General features: G+C 40.5%; 1 protein-coding gene across 4 annotated transcripts in view; it reads right to left on the bottom strand.

Moving 5' to 3' along the window:
- Window positions 1–5,196: 5,196 nt before the first annotated feature.
- CHID1 (chitinase domain containing 1) overlaps window positions 5,197–20,762 on the bottom strand; it is a 382,173-nt gene continuing 366,607 nt past the window's right edge. For all 4 annotated transcript variants that reach the window (XM_030201249.1, XM_030201252.1, XM_030201250.1 and 1 more), the window contains exons 11-13: window positions 15,785–15,865; window positions 13,889–13,931; window positions 5,197–5,545 (exon numbers count right to left, since the gene is read on the bottom strand). In XM_030201249.1, the coding sequence (XP_030057109.1) occupies window positions 5,447–5,545; window positions 13,889–13,931; window positions 15,785–15,865 (223 nt within the window). In that variant the 3' untranslated portion in view covers window positions 5,197–5,446. The remainder of the gene's footprint in view (window positions 5,546–13,888; window positions 13,932–15,784; window positions 15,866–20,762) is intronic.

Raw genomic sequence — 20,762 nt, 5'->3', positions numbered from 1 at the left:
CACCTGTTTTCTTCTCTATCTCAAGAAGATTCCAGGCCTGTGAGTGGATAGCCAGTTAAGCACTATTTAACCGGTCAGCAGCCATTCTGACCGGTTACACAGCGCTGAATATCAGGGGGTGCATTTCTTACAAGGTCTGCCTCTTGGTTTTATCTTCCAAAAAGAAGGAAGGACAACCAGATGTCACCAAACTTTCTTTATTATTTCGGGTCCTCCCTATAATAGAGAATGTTTGGTGACATCTCCTGGTTTCTTCAATCCATATAGGGGGCAATTTTATAACTGTCTCCAATTAGGCTCCCAGATGCTGAACAGTAGGAGCCTATTCAATAAAGGAACTGGTGTGCCTAGATTCTGGTATAGAATACTAGCAGAACTAGCTATCAACATGCCTAAAATCTAGGCACTTGCCTTTATGCCAGCCATAGAGCTCGTGTAAGTGTGGGCACCTAATTTTCAAGGATGCACATAACTTACAGTATTTTATGAATCTAAATGGGAGTACCACCCATGTTCTGTCCCTGTGTAACCTCCCATTTGCAAATATGTAATAGGTAAGCTAAGCGGATATTTACAGAATAGCACTTAGGTACCATACTAGCAATTATATGCATATATGAGCACATACATGCATAAATGCTATTGTGCTAAACATTTAGGTGTGTAATGCATGTTTGAGTGCCTAGGTTACAATGCTACTAAACATCCTAGGGCACTTATAGCAGCTTATAACAGCTGCTGATATTCAGATAACTGCTTTTGAATGCTAGGGCCAAAGAATCCTTTTCCTGTTCCGTATCAATTTTCCTATGAACTTTAAATCTGAAAACAAAATTACAACCTTTGCTTGGTTTATTAAATCTACTATTTAATACACAGTCATGTTATCAGAGAGGAAATCTAATTAAGTAGACAGCATGTAACCTCGTCTCTGAAGACCAGAGTGGTAAACATCACTATTCCATACAGTAGCTGCTGATAATTATGCTACAGGATAAATTTCCTCCAACCACTCATTACACCCTTTAGTGCCAGGGTTAAATTAATGCTCTTAAGCTTTCTGTGACTCTGAGATGAGAAGAAAAAATCCTGTGAGAGATCTCTCTACTGTGGTAATATATCTCTTTTCTTACCATCTTCATATGAAACACAGTCCACTTTTTAAAAATTTGAGTGAAGAAAAATTAATATTGCTCACCTGTAGCATTTGTTTTCCATAGACAGAAGAACTGAAAAGGGAAACAAATGGGTGATGTCACTCGATAATACCAAGATAAAACTGCTCTCCCTGACATCAGTGCCAGGTAAAATAGTGGAAACTATTATAAAGAGTAAAATTATGGAATACATAAATAAACATGGCTTAATGGGACACAGTCAGCATGGGTTGAACCAAGGGAAGCCTCACCAATTTGTTTTATTACTTTGAAGGCGTGAATGCACATGTGGATAAAGGTTAAGACAGTTGATGGTGTATCTAGATTTTCAGAAAGCTTTTGACAGAGTTTCTCATGAGAGACTCCTGTGAAAATTAAAGTCATGGGATAGGAGGCAATGTTCTGTTGTGGATTAGGAATTCTTTATTGGACAGGTTATCAATAGAAATCAAACAAAATAAAACATGGAAAAGAAAATAAGATGATACCTTTTTTATTGGACATAAGTTAATACATTTTTTGATTAGCTTTCGAAGGTTGCCCTTCTTCCTCAGATCGGAAATAAGCAAATGTGGTAGCAGATAGTATATATGAGAGAAACATTAAAGCATTACTTTGACAGTCTGACAGAGTGGGAGGGTGGGGGTATGCATGGGGACATCAAAGCATTTCATTGATATTCTAACAGAATGGGTGTTGGTAGGTGAGAGGAGGGTAATAAACAGAGAAATAAACAGAGAAATACAGCTTTATGTTTTATAACGAGTTAGAAAACCCAGATCCTTATTAAGTCCTGTTTGTTGGGTGTCAAAATATTCAATCATTCTTATTTCAAAGGTCTTACGTTCCTGTATTGTTTTAAAATTACCTTTCAGTATTCTTTATTGGACAGAAAACAGAGGGTAGGGTTAAATGGCCATTTGTCTCAATAGAGAAGGGTGAACAGGGATTTGTACTGGGACTGGTACTATTTAACATATTTATAAATGATCTGAAAATCGGAATGAGAAGTGAAGCAATAAAATTTGCAGATGACACAAAACTATTTAAAGTTGTTAAAACACATACAGACTGTGAAAACTTGCAGGAAGATCTTAGGAAACTGGAAAACTGGGCATCCTTATGGCAGATGAAATTTAATGTAGACAAATGCAAAGTGATGCACATTTGGAAGAATAACTTGAATCATATTACCTAATGTTAGGGTCCACCTTTAGGATCACCACCCAAGAAAAAGATTTAGATGTTGTTGTAGCCAATATGTTGAAATCTTCTGCCCAGTATGTGGCGGTGGTGGCCAAAAATGCAAACAGGTTGCTAGGAATTATTAGGAAAGGGATGCGACCTCACCTTGAGTACTGCATTCAGTTCTGGTCACTGTATCTCAAGAAAGATATAGCAGAATTAGAAAAGGTTCAAAGAAGAGCAACCAAAATGATAAAGGGGATGGAACTCCTCTCGTATGAGGAAAGGATAAAGAGGTTAAGGTTATTCAGCCTGGAAAAGAGATGTCTGAGAGGAGGTATGATTGAGGTCTACAAAATCCTGAGTGGTGTAGAACGAGTAGAAGTGAATCAATTTTTTACTCTTTCAAAAAGTACAAAGACTAGGGAACACTTAAGGAAGTTACATGGAAATACTTTTAAAACAAATAGGAGGAAATATTTTTTCACTCAACAAATAGTTAAGCTCTGTAACTCTTTGCCAGAGGATGTAGTAACAACAGTTAGCGTATCTGGGTTTTAAAAAAGGTTGGACGAGTTTCTGGAAAAAAAGTTCATAGTCTGCTATTGAGATAGACATGGGGAAGCCACTGCTTGCCCTGGGATTGGTAGCATGGAATGTTGCAACTATTTGGGTTTCTGCTAGGCATTGAGGCATATTTTCAAAGCACTTTGGGAGGCTAAGTTCCATAGGTTTCTATGGAACTTTGGGAGGCTAAGTGCTTTGAAAATGAGCCCCATTGTGTACTGGCTTGGCCACTGTTGGAAACAGGATACTGGGCTAGATGGACCATTGGTCTCACCAAGTATGGCTATTCTTATGTTCTAATGTAAAGTTTTAAGCATGCATGATCCTTCCAGTGCACAGTGGCTCCAGTTAAAGGGCCAGAAGTAGTAAGTCTGCCGGGGGTGCTGGGAGATGATGTCATTGGCCTGGGTGTACCTAAGGAAGGTCCAGGTTCTTCTCTGGTGCCTTTACAACAGGTCACCTAGCCGTGCCTCGAGAGTATTCCTGCCTGCCTTGCTTCCAGCTCCAGCCCTGCCTGCCTAGCCTCAAACCAGCCAGGCCTGCCTTGCTTGTCTCCAGTCCAAACCAGCCTAGCCTAGTTCCTTGCCTAGTGTTGAGCCTAGCCCAGGTGATTTGCCTGCCACTAGCTGGTACCTGGCGGTGGCCCAAGAGCTCACCTTCACTGAGTCCGTGACACTCCCTAAACCTACTATAGTGTTTAGCATGCAAAGCCTCCAAATCTACAGAAGAGACATAATGAGATAGCTGATAATATGCAAAATGATCACCCAGATGAGTCAGAGTACCATCATTTAAATTTGCCAGACTTTTCATTTTACTGTTCTCCTCAAACACATATTCCTAATGGGTAATGCCATGATTTTCCCAGGCAAGGAAAGTCCTATTATCTATTCCCAGAGAAAACAAACCATTACCTTAAATGAGTAACAAATCTGAAATCTAGGAAGAAGTCCTCCAATAGCTAGTTAATTCACACAAAAGATACCTTATGGGACGGAGTAAAATACTGTGCTGCAAATGTAGGAGGACTGTATTCAATGGTGCTTGCAACAAATAACACATGTGCCGGGACTAAAATAATCCTTATCGAGTTGCAAGGGTATCCAGTCTCCCAGATGATGGAGCAGGCATGCCTGGTTGTATTTTTTTAACATCTGGTAACCCCATCCCACCTTTTCGCCAGGAGCCCAAAAGCATTCACAAGGGTGTTTTTGGTTACGTGCCACCCCAACAAAATTTTGTTTGGCAGTTAAGATTTAATACTAGTTAAGATTTAATACTAATGCATTTGGGAGGCCAAAACTTGAGGAATGACAAAGTTTAGGGGGTGAAGAACCTTTGTGCACAAAAGAGGAGCAGGACTCGGGTGTGATCATATATGATGATCTTAAGTTGGCCAAACAGGTAAAAAAAAAACCCCATTTTTTTAAAGTTGATGGCAAAAGCTAGGAGGACACTTGGGTGCCTAGGGAGAGGAATGGCTAGTAGGAAAAAGGAAGTGATGAAGCTCCTGTATAAGACTCTGGAGAGACCCCATTTAGAATACTGTGTACAATTCTGGAAACCGCACCTTCAAAAAGATATAAACAAGATGGAGTTGGTCCAGAGGGTGGTTACTAAAATGGTCATTGGTCTTCATCATAAAAACATATGGGGACAGACTTAAAGATCTCAATATGTATACTTTGGAAGAAAGGCACGAGAGGGGTCATATGATAGACGTTTAGAAACCTATGTGGCATTAGTATATAGGAGGCAAGTCTCTTTCAAATGGAAGAAAGCTCCAGAATGAGGGAGCATAGTATGACGGTGAAAGGAAATAGAAGTAACCTGAGAAAATACTTCTTCATGGAAAGGGTGGTGAATTCGTGGAATGGACTCCCAGTGGAGGTGGTGAAGATGAAAGCTTGGGACTAGTACATAGGATCTCTAAGGGAGAAGAAGTAGATGGCATGGACTGGAAAGGCCATTTGGTCCTTATCTGCCTTCATTTTTGTATGTTTCTATGAAACAGATCTCAATGGATTACTTGGAGGGGAAAGGCTCTTTGTGTAGCTCTGTACCAAAGCACTTGTTAATCCAGTACAAACACATTTGCTTATTTGCAGATAACTACCATATCCATGATGACCACACACACAGAGGCGTATTTTTAAAGCACTTAAGGCTTACAAAGTTATACAGTAACCTATGGAACTTTATAAGTCTAAGTGGTTTGAAAATGAGCCCCAGTGTGTTTCAAGCTCATTATTATTATTTACAAAAAAAAAGAACCCACATATATACACCAGTTGTGACCTTTAAATTTAATGATCCTGCAAGTTAGCAGCTAGGAACAGACCCATCTGCTGAATTGCCCACATGCTCACTTAATTGTAGAAGGAACATAAAAAATGCAAGCCCTAGGTGTATTTCTGAACCAGGGTTTCAATTACAAAAAAATTACAAGGCTCAGTTGCTTGTAAACCCCTTAATTAATGGAAGGCTTTGCCTGTGTAAGACAATACTCAGTTCAAATGTCATCTTCTTCTGTCAGTTTAAAAAAGATCATAAAAATAGTCCAGGCCTTGTCCCAGCTCCCAAATGGAGATTCCTGTACCAAGCTCTTTGGCAAGCTCCAAACGCAGCTGAATGGACTGTAAAAGAGAAAAAGGGCAGGATAAGGTTTCTGTATTTTACTAGATAAACAATTTTAAAGCATCTTGCAGCCATTAGCTGGATCATTGATGTTATTATTTCATACAATTAAAAAAAGCACTAGATCAGTGCTTATCAATTTTCCTGTACCGGTGACCCCATTCATGTGGCTAAAGAAAGCTTGCGCCCCCTCCTCCTCACTCAGTAATCAATGATGTCCTATCGGGCCAGGTCGGGATTTGAAACACAGGTTTCGGGACCCCATTTGGGATCCCAACCCAATGTTTGGGAAGCTCTGCAATAGATTATTCTAGGCATACATAACTACCCCGTTGCTTTCTGGCAGGCACAAGACTATTTTGTTCTAGAGGGGCAATTAACTGGACAAATGGATACTTTAGGGGCAATAGGTTATACCATTGTTTTATTTCAATACAATAAAAATGAAACTTATTCTGCACACTTCTCAAAAAAATTGACTTATGTAGATCACAAACAGAAACTAAGCATTCCTAGGTTAAACAAGACATTTTTAAAACATTGGTTAGTCAAGTAAATATTTCTTTAAAAGATGGGGTTTCAGCTTCATACGAAAGATCATGTAATTATCTTGAGACCTAATTTCCAATGGCAGAGCATGCCAAATTAAAGCTGCTTGATATACCGTTGTTTAGGAAAAGATCTTTTTTGGATCCAGAAAATGAAGCAGTAGGTTTCCTTGTCACAAATGATTCGTGTGGAGAGAAAGTCAATAGTTGGCACAGAAGTAAAGGGGCCTGGCTGTGAAATATCTTAAAAATTGGTAACCAGCACAGTTTACAAAACAATGGAGTTACTTTCTCAAACTACTTTCTCAAACCTTCCTACTGGCATAATATTCTGGGAGCAGTATTTTGATGGGTTTATTTAACTTTATTTACTGAGATTTACTAACCACCTTTATGAAGAGATTTGCCCAAGATAATGCAGCAGGTACAGCTTGACGTAATTACAATTTTGTAAACAGCGTAACGGTGAAATGATCAAATATAAGCATAAATATAATCAATAGACTTGGAGATGGAAAATTGAATCCTATAAATAGGAGTAACATGATACAGTACCAGAAATATACATATTAAACAGCACAGTAAAACAATCATATAACAGAAATGTGATAAATGTCAGCAGAGTACAAATGATACCGTAATAGGCACCATGGAAAGAACATTCTTATAACACAGATATGTTACATGCAATGTGAGCACACTATAAATAAAACACCTTACTAAGCATGCATTAGAAAATTCAAATAACCTAGATATGATGCTTATAATGTCAGTATGATAGAATGAAATAATAGGAGGCAAGGAAGCAACTGCAGTTGAGACGTGTTCAGACAAGTTGGATAGATCAAAGTTACTGGGATAAACAGATGTGTAACAATACAAACAAAACAACAAGAGGGGAGGACATCAGTCATAGGCTTTACAAGATTTTTTTTGAGAGCTCCTCTGTTATCTTGTTGAATGAATCCCAGATGGCTCTGCATGGGAAGGATGAAGGAGTGTTCTCCTCGTAAGAACATAAGAGTAGCCATACTGGGTCAGAAAAATGGTCCATCTTGCTCAGTATCCTGTTTTCAACAGTGGCTCAGCTAGGTCACAAGTACCTAGCAGAAACCCAGATCGTGGCAACATTCCATGCTACCAATCCCAGGGCAAGCAATTGCTTCCCCATGTCTGTCTCAATAGCAGACTATGAACATTTCCTCCAGGAACTCGTCCAAACCTTTTTTAAACCCAGATACGCTATCGCTATTACTATATCCTCTGGCAAGTATTCCCACTCATTAGGTGATGGAAATGCTTGATGAACTGTCTATAGGTCTTGATGGAGAGCTAGACTTTTGTTGGTAAAGTATGTGCAAAATTATTGCTGGCTGTGACAGGAAAGGTTGTTTCTGTTGTGGGGGTTGCAACAGACCATTTACTACCATTTTGAATCTAACTGCTTGGTTGAATTTGCAGCCTGTTCAATGCATCAAGAGAAATATTGTTTTTTTTTGGCTACTCTTAAGGCCTGATGATACATTGCCATGTGTTCCCTACAACTGAGCCTGTTTTCATCTAGGTGAGATTTCCGCCATTTTCTTTCAAGTTTACATCCTGGGGAGAACCACAGGGAGTGTTTTTGTATACAGCATAGGAACTTCTTTTGTGGGGACCTTTTTTCTAAGTCCATCGCTAAAGGACCAATTCTATAACTGGGGCCCTCCATATAGGGGCTCCAAGGCTATGTGGTACCATTGATACAACTAACACTTAGGCACTTGCAGTTACATCAGCCGTTGAAACAGTGTAACTACAGGTGGCTTAATGTGGCATGAAAGAGCATAACTTACAATAATCTGTATATGTGCATAAGTGGAAGCCCTGCCCCTGTGTACATCCCCCTTGCAAATACACACTATTTAAGTTAAGCAGGTTTGCAGAATAGCACTTAGGAACTCTGTTTTCTTCTTTCTTTATAACATCAGCAAAATTCGCCCCTTCCTCTCTGAGCACACCACCCAAACTCTCATCCACTGCCTCATTACCTCTTGCCTTGACTACTGTAACCTACTCCTCACTAGCCTCCCACTTAGCCATCTATCCCCCTTCAATCCGTTCAGAACTCTGCTGTGCGTCTTATCTTCCGTCTGGACCATTATACTCATATCACCCCTCTCCTCAAATCACTTCACTGGCTTCCGATCAGGTACCGCATACAGTTCAAGTTTCTCCTACTAGCCTACAAATGCACTTGATCTGCAGCCCCTCATTATCTCTCTATCCTCATCTCCCCTTACGTTCCTACCCGAAACCTCCGCTCACAGGACAAATCCCTCCTCTTGGTACCCTTCTCCACCACCGCCAACTCCAGGCTCTGCTCTTTCTGCCTCGCCTCTCCCTATGCTTGGAATAAACTCCCTGAGCCCATACGCCAAGTCCCCTCCCTACCCATCTTCAAATCCCTACTCAAAACCCACCTCTTCAATGTCGCATTTGGCACCTAACCATTATACCTCTATTCAAGAAATCTAGACTGCCCCAACTTGACATTTTGTCCTTTAGATTGTAAGCTCCTTTGAGCAGGGACTATCCTTATTTGTAAAGCTGTACAGCGCTGCGTAACCCTAGTAGCGCTTTAGAAATGTTAAGTAGTAGTAGTAGTTATGCGGGTGCACACATACCCACATGCGTGCTGGTATTCTAGACATCAATGTTCACAAATGGGTGTGTAATTGCGGGCCCCTAGATTACAGAATTGCCCTTTAAGTACGCATTCCAGCTGTCAACTTGTCCTCAATGGTAATCATATTTTTATCCACATAGGGATAGGACAAGGCCTCCAGGAAATTCTCAGCAGTCACTCACCTAATTCACTACAGTTTAAGACCTTTGATGTCATTCCATCATCTATCTTTTTATCTGTTGATCAATCTATACCAGTAGAGACTGAGTCCAGAGTGTTAGAGGTGATTCTTGATTTGTCCTTGACTTATGGTCCTCCGGTTACTCACCTCTGGTGGAAAACATTTTTTCTTTTTAAACAATTACGTTTGATAAGATCATTTTTTCAATCCGGATATATTTGCTCTTTTAGTTCAAATGCCGATTCTCCCCCACCTGGACTACTGCAACGTTCTTTATTTGGGTTTGTCTGTGAAGTATTTAAGGAAGCTTCAACTTATACAAAACACAGCTGCTTGTTTGATTTTTAAACTTAATAAGTTTACCAGTATTTCTGGTTATATTGCTGAATTGCACTAGCTGCCAGTTAATGAATACATTTTATTTAAAGCAGCGTGTTTGCTTCACCAGATTCTCTATCGTGTAACTTCTGAACTCCTAATTAATATTATTTCTGTTTCTCTATATACATTCTCTTCTCATTTACGAGATAAACTTATTCTTTTGTCCCCCTTCTTTCAAAAATATATGTTTTTTAAGTGTGATTAAGACTATATTTTCAGTCATGAGTGTGTCTTTAAGGAATTCTTTCCCTTGTTATGTTAGGCTAGAACAGAACTACTTGAAATTTCAGAAGAAAGTTCAAACTTTTCTGTTTGATAGGTCATGAATTGTGAAAGGGTTAACTGCTAGCTTTCATATTGATTTTATTCTACATAGAATTTTATTGTAATATTTACTTTGGCATATTTACCTCTGTACTACCTTGCATCCCCCTAGAGGGAAGATTGTACACCGCATTGAACCCAATATGGGAAACAAGTGGTTAACAAGAATGATATTGATAATTAGCTGGGGGGGTGTTAAAGTATCTAATCTCCTTCTGGAAACCTACAATTGCTGGCCCAAAGTCAGGTTAGAAAATGATGCTATTGCAAGATGACTGGACCCCCCCCCCCCCCCAAAATAGATTGTGAACACTGCTTCTGTTGCACCCATAGCTCTGACTGACCAGGAAGGAGGAGACCTGATCTGGGAAACAATCGCAGGGCCTCAGAATAGCAGGGCACAGCACTGTCACTGAGCTACCAGGCTAGCCCCCAGACAACAATGTTCTAGTAGATTTCCTGTTGGCCTTTAGAAACCAAGGTTTGTGGTTAATTCTTGATATCATCTGTCATTGTGCAGGCTAGAAAACTACTCAACTGTGATTGGACAAATTGCACTTTTCTTTAAAAATAATTATTATATATATGAGGCCAATTAACTTAAAACTGGATATATTTAGCAGACACACTTAACTGGATATCTCGATTCAATTTTTGCTTAAAGTTAACCAGTTTCCGGTACTCTTTCACCGGACAGTGGACCACTGATGGTCAGCCTGTTATATGTATAATGTAAAGTGTCCCTTTGGATACATGTGGCTGTTTTTTTAAACTCTGGATTATATCGAATTAGGTATGCAATTTATTTTATTTATTTATTTGGATTTTGCTCACATCTTTTCAGTAGTACCTCAAGACGAGTTACATTCAGGTACATTGGGCATTTCCCTGTCCCTGGAGGGCTTACAATCTAAGTTTGTATCTGAGGCAATGGAGGGTTAAGTGACTTACCCAAGATCACAAGGAGCAGCAGTGGGATTTGAACTGGACACCTCTGGATGGCAAGACCAGTGCTCTAACCACTAGGTCACTCCTCCATTCCAACTTAAGATGCTCTACTAGATATCTTACTGATTAGAACAAGAGTCATCATATCGCCCCTTTTTTCCAACTGTATATCTGGTGTTTCACCTCTTAAGTGCCCCACTCATACAGTCACAATAAATGACAGAGGAAGTGATGCACAGTTTACTGACCAATGAGACTTCCAATGAAGTAAGATTGGTGATGGATGGATGGAAAAACAGCTATTGCATGCACCACTTGAATCATAACATAGCATAATAGATAATGATCAATAGAAGCCATTTGGCCCATCCAGTCTGACAAGTTCACAATTACATCTACTTTAAAGGTCCTAATTTTATTTGAAAAATGAGGCAACAGGAGGGGATACATGATGGTATCGTGGTAAGACATAACCTCAGGAGCTCCCACGTTCACAAAATAGTGCTTGCTATTTCTTTGAACTTTTTTGCCTTACCTCATGCCTAAGCATAGGAGGAAACTGTGGAGAATTCCTCCACCAACTCCAGTTCCTGGGGGTTTGCAGCAGACTGTATTTACAGTTTTTGCAGTCTCCCCTCTGCTACAGGGTGCATCCGCTGCTGGGGTGGGGAAGAGCCTCAGCCAGGGTGGCAAAGTTTTGCTGAGACTCAAAGGACCTACTACTCCCCTGATACCCAGAAGTTCTGATCAGTCTTACTCCCTGCGAGATCTGGATGACGCCGTAAAGAATGGCATTGTGGGGATGCTTACATTGTTGGACTCTGGTGGATCTGTGTCATCATTGGCAGCGGCCATGAGATCTTCACCGCGCTTGAGAATACTGGAGCTCCAGTGTTGTCAGAGGAGTTATTAGCTGGAGTGGATTTACCAGCAGCAGGGGTTTCCCTCTATGTCTGCGGTGGGTGTTCCTTCCCCCGAGTCCTCTGGTGAAACTGGCAAGTGACCCCTGGACACATTCTGGGAGGCCAAACAGAATTTACACCAGGTCTGCTCCTCTATTAATGTCTATTTCTGCAGCTTCTTCATCTAAAATGCAGGATTTGGAGTCTCGAGTAACTGCTTGCACTGTAAAGTCAAATTCAGTGGATAAAGTTGTTACAGATTTAAAATCCTCTCAAGCTTTACTGATGCAAGATAAATCAGTGCTGCTATGGAAAATTGAAAATCTGGAAAACATGCGAAGGGGTATAATTTTAAGATTTTTGAATTTTCCTTAGTCTAAAGCTAACTCTTGTTAAGGACTTGATCTATTCATTTTTAAAATCTGGACTGAAGTTCCTGGAAGCAACTTTGCCCCCTTTGTAAACAATTTTCTGTGTGACTTCTGCTGGGAAAAAGGAGACTGAGCCCCCTGTGGAATTAAACATCTCTGAAATTTTGGCATCATTGGATTCTGAAAAAAACTGTGACTTCTAGAGCCACATTATTGGTTACATTTGTTTTTCAAGTGGGTGCAGGCTAGGTGAAAAAAGTTTTTGGAGTTATGATCTCCACTGTAACTGGTTTAAGAGCTACTTTCCAGCTTAATTTCCTTGCAAATGTATTCTTTTTCAGAATATTCAGTACATTTTTTATGAACCGCCTCAGTTGAGATTTCTTCTAGAGGGAAAGGGTATAACTCTAGTTTGACGCTTGCCTTTTGTTTCAGGAAACTATTATCAGGTCTAATAATGTACATTTGAGGGTATTTTTCTTACTCTGTTTCCTGTAAAAAAAAAAAAAAAAAAAAAGTGTTTCCTTTATTTTCCATCTTTCCATAGATTTACTGCTCTTGGATCCCCTCCCTTTTGTGGACTACCGATATGTTTAAGATTTATTTCTTCAGATATTATGTTTATGATTTCTTCTGTTTTAAATTTTCTGAATTCCCTGTCAAAGCGTGAATAGTCTTTGATGTATTATTGAAATGCCAATTTAAAGAAAAAGAAGCAACATACAAGGTAACACTCAGATGATCCTTTTTTTTTTTTAATTATGACATAATCAATGCTCAAGTTGTAAAAGGTTAACAAGGGGAACTCAGATAATTCCACAAATTATTTTACTAACTACAGTGTTATAATGACTGATAAATTTACTTAGCACAAACTGGAGAATAACTTTGGTACTCTCTCATCTGAATGGTTTCGCCAACTTTCCGTAAATGTGACTATCCTGCTTATAATCGAAAGAGAAAAACGCCTATATTGCGACCAAAATCGGGAGATAGACGTTTATCTCCCAAAAACGAATAAATCGGTAAAATCAAAAGCCGATTTTGGACGTTTTCAACTGCACTCCGTCGCGGATGCGGACACAGTTGATGGGGGCATGTCAGAGGTGTGGCGAAGGCGGAACTGGGGCGTGGTTATTGGCCGAACAGAGATGGGCGCATTTCACCGATAATGGAAAAAAAGTATGCGTTTTTAGCTAGAATTTAGGACACTTTTCCTGGACCCTGTTTTTTCCCGAATAAGGCCCCAAAAAGTGCCCTAAATGACCAGATGACCACCGGAGGGAATCGGGGATGACCTCCCCTGACTCCCCCAGTGGTCACTAACCTCCTCCCACCACAAAAAATGAAGTTTCACAACTTTTTATTTTCACCCTCAAATGTCATACCCCATGACAGCAGTATGCAGGTCACTGGAGCAGTTGTTAGGGGGTGCAGTGGACTTCAGGCAGGTGGACCCAGGCCCACCCCCCCTACCTGTTACACTTGTGCTGCTTAATGCTGAGTCCTCCAGCCCCCCCCCCCAAAACCCACTGTACCCACATGTAGGTGACCCCCTTCACCCCTTAGGGCTATGGTAATAGTGTAGACTTGTGGGCAGTGGGTTTGGGGGGGATTTGGGGGGGCTCAACACACAAGGGAAGGATGCCATGCACCTGGGAGCTCTTTTACTTTTTTTTTTTTTTTTTTTGTAAAAGTGCCCCCTAGGGTGCCCGGTTGGTGTTCTGGAGGGGGACCAGTGCACTACGAATCCTGGCCCCTCCCACGAACAAATGCTTTGGATTAGGTCATTTTTGAGCTGGGCCGCTTTGGTTTCGATTATCGCTAAAAAAAGAAAACGCCCAGCTCAAAAAATGACCAAATCCAATGCATTTGCCTGGCACAAACCGTATTTTCGCAAACAAAGATTGTTCCATTTTTTTCGAAAATATGGTTCGGCCCGCCCCTTCACGGACCGCGTTCGATTATGTCCCTCCACATCTTATAGCAGGATGATGCCTGAAGGGAGCTAGAACTTACCTTTAAAGTTGGATAGAAAACAGCATGCTTTCCTGCTTTATTTCTGCAAAGCACAAAATAAGAAGTATAAAGATATCATGATGCTATGTTTCTTTCTTTGGTACAAAACATTTGCACAGAAGTATGACAATGGTTGTTATATTAATTTTTGTACAAATATCAAGGGTAGAAAATTTTTCAGAAAACTTAGGTGCCAGCCAAAATTCTTAGTAGTTAGGAGAAAAATTATTTATAGTTTCTTTTTAAACATACTTTTCTCTTGACATTTTATTTTCTCTCCATCAACCAGCCTCAGTCCCTTCCACATTTCAGCAGCCCTAGCCTCTCCTCTTCCCAGCTCCAGGAACCATGGCTCCTTCTCAAGCCTCTACAGCTCCTCTTGGACCCAAGTGCCCTCTGTTTTTTTTTCCATGATGACATCTAGAAGATTTCAATTGTTTTGATGGCCTGGGGCTAGAAGGCAAAACTCTAAGGTTTAACCCTTCACTGCTTCTCAGTGTCATGCCAAGACACAACTGCACCCTGTGCAACTTGCCCACTGGTGCCCCTATCCCTTCCACTTCACCATTACCAAAGAGAGGAGATGGTGGGCTGGGAGCAAGTTTTGCACCCTACCATATTTGCACCCTGTACAGCCACACTTCTTGCACAGCCCTTGGTATGGCACTGTTGCCTGTCATATGACAGTGCAGATTGGTCTGACAATACAAATAATTTTCCTTAGAGTGCACTGAGTGTATTACTTTTGAAATGTGACTACCTTAACACAGGTAAGACCTAAAATCGGGTGTCTCGGATAGCAGTGTTACTACACAGTGCTTATAGTAAATCAGGGAGCTCATCTAGGGAAGGGATTTGTTCACTGAATACTAGAACAGATAGATGCATAGATTAAAGTGCTGGAGAGAGAAGACCTTTAAGATATTTACACCTATCAGACAGTAAAAGTGTGAAATGAGTTCTCATATGTAACAGGCCCAGGTTTAAGCATGAGCAACACTGGCAACTACCAACAACGCCAAATTTTTGACTGCCTAAATTCTTGGGCTAAGCACCAATTTAGGATTATGCTTTAACTACCTCTTCCCACTGCTTTCTGTTCCTGCCTATGGGCACCAACATCTTCAGTCTAACCCTGGCAAGCAAGAGGACGTCTGGGAAAAACCGGACATATGGTAACCCTACATTTCTGCATGTCCTGGTTTACTACTTGCACGTTAAACTGGCTAGAACCAGTTTAAAAACCCACGTTAATGGCTCGTTAAGTTCAGTGCATCTGGCCCAAAGTTAGAAAAAAAAATTCTAAAATAGTAATACCAAAAGGGGGAACAATTTTAAATTGATCTAGCTGTATCACAACAAAATGACATGGCAAATGGGAGCTGTTTAAAAATTTGACTCTCAGTGTGGGTAATAGTATATGTGCTATTTTACTGGGCACATACTTTTGTCCATTCCGGAAAGGGGCAGGCTTGGAGCCACAGTTAGGGAGGGAATGGGAAGATTTCATTTTATAATCTGTCTGAATATTTTACTGCAGGAAGTAGAAGGGCAGGAGGGGGAGGGAAAAGGAGGAAGCGAATAGAGGAGACTGTGGTGGTACGACCAAGTCCTGACTATAGATATATTACCAGATTCCTGTATTTTGCACACCAGATTTTCAGATACAGTTGCCAACTGGCTCCAGAGTAAGTTGTAATGGTCCTGGTTTTATGCCATTGTAGGGATTTATAGTTCTGACTGAGTCAGCCAGTTGGTAACCCTAAATATGCACCAGCAGGTAAACCGATGTGCAGATGCTTTAGTCTACCCTTTGAGTCACTTGTACAGGAACAATTGTATTTCCCTAAAATTCAATATCAGAAACATTTTTAAAAATGGGTATAAACAACTTACTTCTTGTACTCAAAATAATGTTCTGCTATTTGTTCATCCCAAATAATTTTCGGTTTGTGTGTTTTCAGTATTTCAATGTACCTGTAAATTGCCAAATTAAGAAATGAGCATTCATGATTTAAAAGTTATTCACATTTCACATGTATAAAGTTGAGAGAGTGATTAAGGAAAATATTTGTGTAGTTGCAGAAAACTCTAAGGAAAGGACACAAGAATAGTAATATAGTAAATGATGGCAGATAAAGAAAGACCCGATAGTCAATCAAATCTGCCCAACAGTCACACTCATTTATCAATGATTAAACCAACAATGAATGTGATATAAAATACTTGTACAAAATAGATAAGAGGGTAGACCAATGTAGCTCCAAAACAAGTGGTTTATTGATTTAACACACTGTTTTTCCCTGAGCGGCTTGTATTTCTTCACTCTTTGTGTTTTGTTCTACAGTGCTTCTGATGCTGCATTCTTAACGGTTTTAGTGTTATATTTATCTGTAATTACCAACTTTGGCAGAGACTGTACTGTTGATTCCTGAGGCAGGCGATTGAGGCACCAAAACACAGTTCTGTGTTGTCATTTTAAATCAATAAACCACTTGTTTTGGAGCTACATTGGTCTACCCCACCTTCTCTTTTTTGTGCTTGTTTTTTTGTTAAGTGGGCCACGTCCATTTTTAATTTTTTTTTTTTTTTACATAAAATACTTGATTATTGCCTTTCTTTGTCATTTCTGGAACAAACTGTTGAAGTCCGCCTGGCCTTGTCCTTAGTTTCCAACTACTGAAGTTGCCATCAAAGAAATGTGTCTTGTCAGTTGTGGGACACAGACCATAAAGGTTTGCCCAGCACTTTCCTCATATTCCAATTTACTGAAGCTTGTCTAAGCCCTCTCCAGCCCACTCTAAACCAGATTGCCATATATGGGACCCAGACTGTACAAGCTTGCTCTGTGCCAGCCTTAGCTTTTCACAGTACGTGAAAGAATTTCCTGACAATTCTGTGACTAATGGACCAACAGTATGCATGATAAATAGCACTGTATTCACTAAAGCCTTAGCATGTGCATTAAGATGCCCACTAATACTTCAGCAAGCTGACAGTAATCTGTAATGGCTAGGCACAGGAAAATGGTATACATGAAATGCAAATTAATACATAATGATCTCTGGCAAAATATCACCCAGTCCACTAAACTGAGCAATAGTGAAAGAATTATCATCCACTCTTAATTACTCTAGGCACCAACTGCACATGCAATAAAATGGCACCTGCTGGTTGTAAAACAGTTTGTAGAAGAAATGGAGGGTTTTTGGCTATTACAGCAGGATATGCTGTAGAAAGTAAGGTGAAGAGATGGCCAGAGAGGAGTATACAAAAAAGGAGAAAGATGAGAGAAGGGAGAGAGGAGAAGTAAAGATAGACAGCAAGACAAACTGAGAAGGTGGCCCAGGATATTTGGCAACAGTGCCTCCCATTTACCTTTCAAATACCAGTCCTGGCTGCACATCTTAAATTGTGGGCTTGAAAAAGGACCAGACTGTAGGTAGTGGTGGGGAGTCAGTACTGGTTTGAAAGGATGAAGGAGTGGATAGCAGTTGGCATAATCCCTGTAAAGCAGAGATCTGGTACCTAGGCAGGATTCTTAAATAGATGTGAAGAAAGGTGGTTACTTTCCTTCACTTATATGTCTACTAGAGGGCAATGGTGAAGTATAAGAAAGGTACCTTCCCTTGACATCCAAACTCAATAAATACAAAGATTTTTATTCCAAAATTCTTGCACTGACAAACTATATAGCAATACTGTAACAAATATTATAGACAGCACAAAAGACAACATGAACAAGCCAGGTAAGGCAGCCACACATAGGTGAAGTCACCACCTGATGGTGCCTGCTATTGCTCTACCAGAGCCCAGAAAACTTCAGAAAGCTTTCTGGGCATGTATGAAGGTCCTCTCCTGGTGGCTACAGCCAACCTTGTCACCCTAGTTGTCAGTCTATGTTATCTGCCATCAGTGTCTACACTGGAAAACCTATTCTCCTCATGTTTTTCAACACATATCTCTTCACAATTTATATCCACATGGCTGACAAAAACAACTAAAAAGCTCAGCTTTAAAAACTGCCTTCAATGATAAAAAAATATTCATTTATTACATGGGCTTCATGTATTGCCATTAGCGTGAAGACATAGCACAAGGGTTTACATTATAAAAATATTTTTTTTAAAAAGAGAAAAGACAAAAGGCAGGAAATGGAAAGGGAGGAAAGGTATGGAGGAACAGACATGGCTGCAAGCACGAGGGAAGAGGTGAGGGAATTATTAAGGAAATGGGAGATGCATCAATGAGGTCCAAAAATCTTATCAAATAACAAGACTTTGACTGCCTCTTAAACCTAGTAAGAGATGACTCAGACCACTCAGATATGAGATGGGAGAGGGAGAGAGAGGAGATCAGTGGCTATATGTATATGAGAGCAGAAGATCAGTGAGATATGATGATGTCAGAGTAAAAATACTCTGTGAATCAATGTTAGAATTTTGAAATTTGCCTTGCACGCGACCACAAAGTCTCCAGCTGCGGTAAGTGTGTTCAAATGTCTTTGAGGGCCTACTGCAGTAGAAGTCACACAGTCCAGGAGCTCATTCAGTCTGCTACAACTGAAATCCTTCTCTCCTTTTCAAGGTAATGGCACACAGATTCACTGTGCAAGCGTTCTCCCTGTCTGCTGGCTCATAAAGGCCCCAACTATCCTAGCGTGCCACCATATTCATCTACTAACTTGGCTGCTTTGGCCACATATTCTGACACTTACAGGATGCCAGAAAACCCTCCCATCAATACACACAGAAGGACAGCGCCACCTAAGGGGCTGTCCCTAGCTAGTCTCTTGGCGCTGCTTCCACAGACACCTCTTATAGCATTGGCCACAGCTTGCACTGCTTCAGACCAGCCAACTCTTGTAGTGCTGCACAAAGCAAAGAGAGACAGTGATACTCCAACTGCCTGCACTGATCCACTGGGCACATAGAAAGCCACAGGTCCAGCTCCAGGCCTCGGCACAGTAACAACTTCCTCTCCAACTCATGCCTTTGCTGCTATCACTGGCACAGGGGCACTCAGTGCAGCCGCAGCTCTCACCAAAACTACAAGCATTAAGACAGCAGCAGAACAGAGCAACACTACAAACATTACAGGAGCAACTCGACTGATTGCAATCACAAAAGTGCAGAGATTACAACCTTTCATCTACATATTCCTACTCCTCCAGAAATGCCTCCGCTCCAAAGCTGCCTATTTTTTACTCCCCAGCATTGGGACAAGTGGATAAAGCAAGGCAAAATCCACAGCTTGTTTAACTGTTCAAAAAACTGCTCTATGTCTATCTTGATCCACATGAGCATTTACATGTTTTTCGTGCTTCACAGGGATGTACACATACCATCTCCATATGAGGCTGACACAGGCTCCTATATGGAAAAACAGCAAAGCAGCTGATCTGAATATTTGGTTTTCATTCAATAAATTTATGTTTATTTTGTACTGATCTGCTTTGTTGTTTTTCCCATCTTGGAGCTTGCAGATCGTCTGCCCTGTTGTTTTCTTTGACACAGGCTCCTATCCTGACTTCCTGAAAACCATCTTCACTGCAGAATAGGACATTAAGCCTGGACAATGGTCCTCATTTAGCATATCTTGGTACAGTTCCCCTGTTGCTCATTCCACTACGTCTCGGGACAAGTCACCTGGACTACAGTTGGAACCCTCATCTGAGCTATCTAAGCAGGAAGCACCTATAGAAGATGCATTTATACCAAGATGCTACAGAAAGTCATAAAAGCACTCAACATTTCTTCACAATCCATGGAGCCCTCCGATATCTGGATGCCCCCAAGGCCATTCTGTAGCTCCCTATTCACAATGTTCTCCTCAACCTCAGGAATGCCTAGAACATAAGAATAGCCATACTGGGTCTCACCAATGGTCCATCTAACCCAGTATCCTGTTTCCAACAGTGGCCAATCCAAGTAACAAGTACCTGGCAGAAACCCAAGTAGTAGCAACATTCCATGCTACCAGTCCCAGGGCAAGAAATGGCTTCCTCATGTCTCAATAGCAGACTATGGATTTTTGCTCCAGGAACTTGTCCAAACCTTTTTTTAAACCCAAGTATGTTAACTGCTGTTAACACATCCTCCAGCAAAGAGTTCCAGAGCTTAGCTATTTGTTGAGTGAAAAAATATTTCCTCCTATTTGTTTTAAAAGTATTTCCATGTAACTTCATTGAGCGTCCCCTAATCTTTGTACTTTATGAAAGAGTAAATAATTGATTCACTTTTACTCATTCTACACTATCCAGGATTTTGTAGACCTATTTTTCCTCAGATGTCTCTTTACCAAGCTGAACAGCCCTAACCTCTTTAGACTTTCCTCATACAAGAGAAATTCCATCCCCTTTATCATTCTGGTTGCTTTTCTTTGAACCTTTTCTAATTCCGCTATATCTTTTTTCAGATAGGGCAACCAAAACTGAATGCAGTACTCAAGGTGAGTTCATACCATGAAGCAATACAGAGGCATTACAGTATTCTCGGTCTTATTTACCATCATTTCCTAATAATTCCTAGCATCCTCTTTGCTTTTCTGCCATGATAAACTCCTACATCTCAGAGTATCTTTTACAGCTTGTCTAGTATCTCTATGCCCTCTTGGAAAAGCTGCAGTCCTCAGCGTCCTCCTTTCTTAATGTAATTTAGCACTCCTTCATTTCAAATTCAAAGGACATAGATGAATGCACCAAATGTTTCAGCAGAATAGATTTTGATAGGTATGATACCTCTGCTAGGATGGCAGCCATAGCTATCACTATCCAGTGAATGATGTGGTTGACAAATTCTAGTCTCAGAGAATATGATCATGATCACTTTGTGGATACTCCCTGCATTGGATATAATCTTTTTAGAGACATGGT

Source organism: Microcaecilia unicolor, chromosome 4 (assembly GCF_901765095.1).
Source record: "Microcaecilia unicolor chromosome 4, aMicUni1.1, whole genome shotgun sequence".
NCBI lineage: Eukaryota > Metazoa > Chordata > Amphibia > Gymnophiona > Siphonopidae > Microcaecilia > Microcaecilia unicolor.
The sequence above is the reverse complement of the archived record's forward strand: the minus strand, read 5'-3'. Positions and strand labels throughout refer to the sequence as shown.